At 40.7% G+C, this 7,731-nt stretch overlaps 1 protein-coding gene across 5 annotated transcripts in view; it reads left to right on the top strand.

The window, feature by feature from the left end:
* The first annotated feature begins 614 nt into the window (after window positions 1-614).
* Window positions 615-7,731, top strand: part of LOC101863575 (large neutral amino acids transporter small subunit 1) — a 54,543-nt gene continuing 47,426 nt past the window's right edge. The window contains exons 1-2 of one of the 5 annotated variants that reach the window (XM_005095723.3): window positions 615-808; window positions 3,386-4,101. In XM_005095723.3, coding sequence (XP_005095780.1) covers window positions 3,681-4,101 — 421 coding nt within the window. In that variant the 5' untranslated portion in view covers window positions 615-808; window positions 3,386-3,680. Of the gene's footprint in view, window positions 855-891; window positions 1,074-2,447; window positions 2,486-3,385; window positions 4,102-7,731 lie in introns of those variants that run through there. The other 4 variants (XM_005095724.3, XM_035969081.1, XM_013081039.2 and 1 more) reach the window with 4 other exon arrangements.

The following is a 7,731-nucleotide window of genomic DNA, read 5'->3' on the forward strand; positions in this document are numbered from 1 at the left end:
AAGAGAGAGAGAGAGAGAGAGAGAGAGAGAGAGAGAGAGATGGGCGGGGTTGGTCTGGAACATTTCTGAGTAGATCTAGGCTGGTGATCTACGTTCTGATACTCATCCTAGAAAGCAATAGCTTAATTTTAGTAACAGTCTATGGGTAGAGTGTGGGTTGGCAACGGTATGTTTGCTTTTTTCCCCCTCATGTCTGAAAGGTGATTCCTATTATCAACACCTAGATAGATCTAGATTCATAGTTCATAACTGTAACTTTACTTTCATCCTCTGATCCTCTCTTGCTTGAGAAGGACCAACAGCACTGTTTCGCGGGTCTCCGACCGCGACCAAGAGATTTCATCATCACATCAGTGATTGGTTCCGACTATACACACGCCCACAAGATCAAGGTCAGAACCATTGACGGAAACAGAGGGGAGGTCAGCTTCTGTAGATTCAATCTGAAAAAGTGTGCCTTCTTTGCTAAACACAGCTTTGCGTTACCTAGATATAAATTAGTTAGCAATATAAAAGTGTTAATTATTTTTTTATCTCAATCAAGTAATTGTACAAAAGTAAAACATTTTCCCTTCGTGAATATTGAAACGAACCCCCCCCCCCCTCCATAGAATTGAATAGCTTGCAGTCTGGACTTCCTATTTCCCCTCTCAACACACGTTGCTTTGCCTGCCTACTGCCTGCCACCAACTTGTTACGGCGGACGAACTGGGTTGGCACACGGGACAAATAAAGTATTCATTGACTGGCGGGAAAAGAGTAGCCCTGGATGGGATTTTGGGACCGCTTCTCTCTCTCAGTTACACAGGTAGACTAGCCTATGATGTGATGAGTGTTGTTCTTTGTCCGATCGAGTGGGTTTACTTGTTGACTTATTGGGTGACTTAATGCATTCTTTTGTTCCTGTCAGTATTATCACTATTTCGTGGCGTTTGTTTTAGCCAGGATTTCGTTTTATTAGACCAGTGGTCTACTGCTGTGTTCAGGTCTTTCAACGTAGATAAGGAACTTTCGTTTTCTCTCCCACGCCGCAGAGCCGATCGAAAGTTGACAGATCAGACCACATGGCTCTGGTAATAAATCTAATACTAATACCGAAGAGGGGTAAATTGGTGTCTCGATCTCGATCTTCTAGTTCTAGACTAGAGTCTACATCTAATCTAGATCTAGATCTAGATCTAGATCTATCTAGACCAGATCGTTGTTTTCGCTTGTCCCCCTTAGATCTAGAATCTAGATTTCTAGAATCTACAAACCAGGCATCGACATGCTTATGATGGAAAATATTAGGAATGTTTCCATTCTGAATTAGATCTAGATCTAGATCTAGATCTAGAATCTAGATATCTAGATCTAGATATCTAGACTAGATTAGTTCTATTAGTTTTACACGACATGCCTGTAGTTACAGCTTTATCATGTCTGTAGGCATCATCTAGATTCTAGATCTAGATCTAGATCTAGACTCTAGACTAGATATCTAGGCTACAATAAATCGTATGGCTCAACCTGCTCTAGAACTCTAGACTCTAGACTAGACCTTACTAACAGCTAGACTAGATCTAGATCTAGTCTATCTAGAATCTAGATATAGATCTAGATCTAGATTCTAGATCTACCAACGGCCACCTAAGCCAATCACTTCTTACGACTAGATCTAGATCTAGATGTAGATGTATCTAGATCAGCTCTAAGTAGATCAGCTGGTGATCTTATACTTTAGCACGTTAAATTCCTCAATTGAGGACTTCCGAAACGAGTGACCACTATACACTATAAGTCTTATAGATCTGGATCTAAATTCAGTTAATTCTATATCATCAAGATTATACTCATGAATGGCTGCCAAAATCATGATGGAAGACCGAAGCGAAAACCACTGTACGATTTGTTCATGACAAAATTACGGTAGTTTGCGCATTTTTAGGCCCAGTTCAAAGTTTTGAAGGTCTGAGTCGGAGATTAGTAGACTGGAAGTTTCAGACCTCAGACCCGGTAGAATTCTTTTGTGTGTGTGTGTGTGTGAGAGAGAGAAAGAGAGAGAGAGAGAGAGGGGGGGGGGGGGGGCTAGCATAATGTATATGACATGCCCCAGTTGGCAGGAGGGAACGAGAGAAAGATAGAGTGGGAAATAGGTGGGGACAAAGAAATACAGAGACAAACAAAGAAAAAGAGAAGGCGATCGGTACACAGAGAGGAGAGAGAGAGAGAGACTGCTCGATTGAAATTATAACATTGTAACTTGTTGTTTTCTTCGGATTGTGATTCCTCCTATTCCAAAACGGAGGAAAAACCATCGTTCATCGAAACGACATCCGCAATCTTCATTTAAATCTAGATCTAGGTTAGCCGCGAAACTAGATGAAAGATTTATGTCTGTCTGCCTAGATCAAGACCTAGACCATAGATCTAGAAGAACCTAGGTCTACCCTGAGCCAAGAGGGCGCTGAAACTCTCCGAAATCACAAAAGAGTTCCCCTACCGGGTCTGTATACTTTGTGACTTTGTTCCCGGTTACCGGGTCTGTATACACTCCCAATTGAAAATGTCTTCAACAGGTGGCTGTTAGTTAGAGCAGGTTCGACTGTTTGTACTGACTAGATCTAGCTGTCCTCTGATTTTAATATAATAATGGACATTTCTATAGATCAGATAGATCTAGATCTAGTGCCCACTCGTAAACACAGCTCTAGGCACTGTACATAATTGCATCGAACGATATGCATGCACGAGACACACGCACGCGACGAATCTCTCTGGTTTGTGTATCTGTTCTTTGTGAAACTTTCTTTTCTTTGTTTCTTTTCTGGGGTAATCTTTAATGAATTTGTACGTGTAACACAAGAAGATGTTAGATCATTCATAATGTCATCACCCCATAAACAAATAGTTTTGATCCCTTTCCAACGCCACTGCTCATGACACATCTTGATATTTTCATCTTTAAAATCAATCTATTCCACTTTTTCTATAGATCTACATTACTATGAGGTATGTCATCATGTACAAGAAGTGGACAAGAAGAAAATTATAATTTCCTGGCTGACAGGTTTCCATGCAGGGCCAGTTTCTGAGCACCTGCTGTTCACTATTTTGTAAATTGTCATTTGTTTTTATTGTCTCATGCAGCCAAGTTGTTTTCTTGATATTGTATTGTTTTAATTGTTGCCCTGTGCTTCCAAATGTTCTTATGGAATTATGTAGTTAACTTTATGATCACTATACTATAAAATTGTTTCAAAGAGTGTTTTGAGTTTTAAAAATACATTTCATACTAAATTTAGATTGAAATGGTAAGGCTTGAAAAGGAAAGCATTTAAATCATGTGTATTTATGGCTATGGCCATGTAGACTGCAATCTAACAGATTTTCATTTCTTTTGCAGGCGATTTCTGGAGACGATTGGCTTTTCAGTGATGAGAATTTTGCCTGCCACAGTGAGATTCGTATTGGACAATGGGGATGACTGTGAACTGATGACTTGTTTGAAAACTTGTTGAAGTCCAGAGGAATTTTTGCCTCAGCCTACCTCACACTACTCAAAGTCAATTCCCTCAGGAAGGGTATTAGGTCTGTATTTCTCCTCTGTTCCTTTCAGAAGCACGGGTATTGTGTAACAGCATTATTTATAAATTTTCGCCTTATATTATCTTTCTGATTAATCCTTGCGCTCAGAAAAAATGGGTGACACAGTCCAGCTGAAGAAGCAGATCACCCTGTTCCAGGGTGTGGCCATCATCGTAGGTATCATCATTGGATCGGGGATTTTTGTGTCCCCCGTGGGCATTCTGATGCACACCAAGTCTGTGGGCTTCTCCATGATCATGTGGGCGTGTTGCGGCCTCTACAACACGCTGTGTGCTCTGTGTTACGCAGAGCTTGGTGCGTCGATACCTCAGTCAGGTGGGGAGTACATCTACATCCGACGTGCTTTCGGGGACTACCCAGCCTTCGTGTGCTTGTGGATCAACTTCCTGCTCATCTGCCCGGTCGGCATCGCTGCGCTGAGTCTGATCGCGTCCCTGTACATCCTTCAACCCATTTTCCCAGACTGTACAGTGCCACCCCTGGCAGAGCGGTTCATCGCCATTTGTCTTGTGTGTGAGTATCATAAGTAGTGACATAATTGTCTGTGTTGTTAGTTTGTGTTGTTTTTTTTCCATGGGGGAGGGGTGTAGTGCCCCTTACATGCCAGTTTTCAGATCTTTGTACCTTTTGCTGTGTTTTTATAACTCTTCTGTACAGCATAATTTTAAGTTCAGGTGGCTTGCAAAAAGATATGACTGTTCAAAAAGTAGCCACTGTCATTATAGCAGTACAGCATACAGCCATGAAACTTGCCACATTTGTCATTTGTAGAAAGAAAATGTTCCTACATATAGTTAAGACAGTAATATAAACATGATCTCAATTTGACCATTAGAGTTATTATGAGCTGCATCATGCAATACAGAACAGGAAATATGACACTTTGATCATTTCTACTGTCTTGGGGGAGGAGGGGGGGGGTGTACTGGGTGAAGTACGGGAGGGGGTAAGAGATATTGCTTTTTAATCATTGAAAACCTATTTTCTTCTCTTGGTGTTAGCTCAGTTGCTGTATTGCCCATTGATAACGAATGCATACTGAAAAAGAAACCTACTCATCCATATATATATCATTCCAAACAGTTTTTATTCAGGCAGATTTGAATCTAGGTCAGTGATGTCGCTTATCGACTGAATTATAAATTATTGATAGGCCCCTACTTACTAACGCAGCACGTGGTCAGGAACCGTTAGTTTGTGCAGATTCCGTGTCTGCCGTGCGTCCCTGAGGCTGTGGTGTTTTACCGCCGGGGCCATAGTGCTGAGTCCAGCCCTACCATGCTGAACCTCAGTCTCCAGCTACTGGCACATTTGTTTATCTGATAAGAGGGAACTTTAAAAAAATGTATAAATTCTTTGAGAGCTTCTTCTCACTCCTGGCTGTCTTTTATTCGATAATTGACTTTTGCTGGCTTGCCAAGCGTCTCAAATTTCCTGGGACTGCCCAGGATTCGACAATCGTGAATTTGAGAGCATCATCATCCTTCACCAAAACATGTTTCTCTTAATGTTTTTTTATTCATTGTTTCGTAATCTGATGTTGTAATGTTGAGTATCCCTGGTTGGGTAAAATACCTCAACCATTTTGAGTTGCAAATTGAATGAACTTAAACGGAAAACAATGAACTTTGTTCCGGACAAACCATAATAATTTCAGTTCTGAATGAATAAGACTTTTACTAAAGTAAAACCTGAATGTGACTTGAAAAAGTTGGCAAGCCTGCTTTTGTCTTTAAATTTTAGTAGGCCTATTTATATTCTGAGATAAGTGGGTGGTTGGCGGGTGCTCTGGTGTGGTTTGCTCCTTCTTTCCTGTCAAACATCTATTGTCCTTATCTCCCCTCCTTCTATTTTGTGTTTGTTACACTCTTGTAACACATCTAATCTTCAGCATTTATACTTATTATATGACGTTGTTGTGTTGCAAGTGCCGTAAAACTTTTACAAGAAACATACATGCTGAGATATTCTTTTGGGAGGTAGACAGTCTATGCTGTGGCGTTCTTCTTCTTATGTTGCTGTGTTTGTGTCTGTATCATGTTTGTTTGAACCCAGGCCTTCAGTCGGTGCATTGCTGACTTGTACGTTTTATGCATTGACCGCCCATAGTGATTCAGTAAAATAAATTGTCCAAAGCAACCACCCATTGTCATTGTGGAGGGAAAAGGTGGTTGTCTTAAAGCCTGTGATTGTCTTGGACGGTGCCATTGTGATTGTGATTTTTTTTAAAAAGGAATAAAAAGGAGGTGGTGGGAAGTGGCGTTTTGTAAATGTGTTTGTCTTGAACTTGAACCGCTGACCGTCATGCCGTTCTTATTGTGTTGCAACTGCCGCAAAACTCTTACTAAAACAAAAAGGGCAGGTTCTACTGTATCACATAGTTTATTATTATTTAAGTCACTAGAGATTTGTTTTGTATTGCCTCACCTCTCGTTCTTGGCATGAGTTAAAAGTAAGATGTTAAGTTTCAAACCACAGCACATACTGTTGAAATTGAAATAATGACTTTTGAGAAGCCATAGTTTTATGGTTGTGTCTTTTGAATTTGTTGCCGTCATGGTTTTTTTTGTTTGTCTTGTATGTTGTGGGTGGTTGGCGGGTGCTCTGGTGTGGTTTGCTCCTTCTTTCCTACCAAACATGTATCGCCCTTATCTCCCCTTCTTCTTTTTTATGTTTGTTACTTTCTCTTGTAACACCTCTAATCTTCTGGCGCTCGTTTGACCTTGCAGTCGCGAGCGCCGTAAAACCTCTACTAAAACTAAAACTAACTGTCTTGTACCTTGTTGTTTTTTTCAGGGGTGGGTATTATTAAAACAATGTTGGCAGGGTGGAGAAGGTATAAGCAATGACACAGTTAATCAGTTGCCCGGCTCTAATGGTTAGCGGTTAGCATTAAAGGCTTTGGAAGAAATGGCTGCCAACAGACATTACATATGCAAAGAAAGGGGTCCCAGTGCTGTAAGTGAAGTTAATCTTTGCGCTCTGCACTCTTAATTAGTTGTTGCGGCCTCGGCTACCTCTGACAACGTGACGACGGTACCGGTAGTGTGAAGAATATACCGCGACCTGGCCTATTAACCCAGTTCTCAAGGCTGGGGCAGGCAGGCCTCCTACTATCAGACATTCTTTTCGTTTCTGACCTTCCCATGTTACTCACGATGTCTTTATGCCCGTGATGAACAGATCGTTGTGAGTTCTTTGGGTGTGTGTGTGAGAGAGAGAGAGAGAGAGAGAGAGAGAGAGAGAGAGAGTTACAAAAGAGTGTGTGGACGGCGAAGACCGTGCTCTTCTTTCAATGAAGAAGTTGTCACTATTCGTTGGTCGTTCTTTTTGTCTGAATGAAAGAACTTATGTGTATAGAAAGATAAAGAAAACAGGAGTGCGTGGAATCAGTACTTTGTACCCCTCCTTCCTTGAAGAAACTGTCCCTCTTTCTTGTCTGAGAGAAAGAAGCTTCTTCTGTGTATAGAGGTGTAAAAAAAAAGAGTGTAAAAGAGTGTTTAATATGTGGAATCGGTATACCATACTCCTCTTTCGTTGAAAAAGGTGTCACTTCGTTCCTCGTACTTGTCTGAGAGAAAGAAGATTCGTAAAAAGGGTGTTTGTGGAGTGAACTAGTAGACCGCACTCTTCTTTCATTGAGCAAGCCGTCACTGTTCATTCGAGTTTGTTTTTTTGTTTGGGGGGTTGTCTGAGAGATTCTTATGTAGAGAAAGAAGATTTTTGTGGTTATAGGTTATAATAAGATAACTGCGACTTGCCGAACGTCCTTATCACTTAACTACTGATATTGTTAACGTTATTTTTTTCTGATTGTCTAGCGAATAGATAATGACTACTAGAAGACGTTATATGTGCATATTGTGTTCAAGTCGTCCTAGTGGGTGGTTAGCAGTTGCTCTGGTGTGGTTTGCTCCTTTCCTTTGAAACATCTATCGTCCTTATCTCTCCTTTTTGTGTTTGTTATTCTCTTTTATTATCTCTAAGTCTTCAGCACCTATTACCTTCTGTATTGCAAGTGTCGTAAAATTCGTACTAAAACTAAAAAGAGAAAAGACTCTTGTGGCTACAGTAAGATAATGACATAATGTGCAACTTTTCGACCTTCCTTATCACTACTCATATTGTCTGCATATATATATA

The sequence above is a fragment of the Aplysia californica genome, unplaced genomic scaffold (genome assembly GCF_000002075.1).
Source record: "Aplysia californica isolate F4 #8 unplaced genomic scaffold, AplCal3.0 scaffold00112, whole genome shotgun sequence".
Classification (NCBI taxonomy): domain Eukaryota; kingdom Metazoa; phylum Mollusca; class Gastropoda; order Aplysiida; family Aplysiidae; genus Aplysia; species Aplysia californica.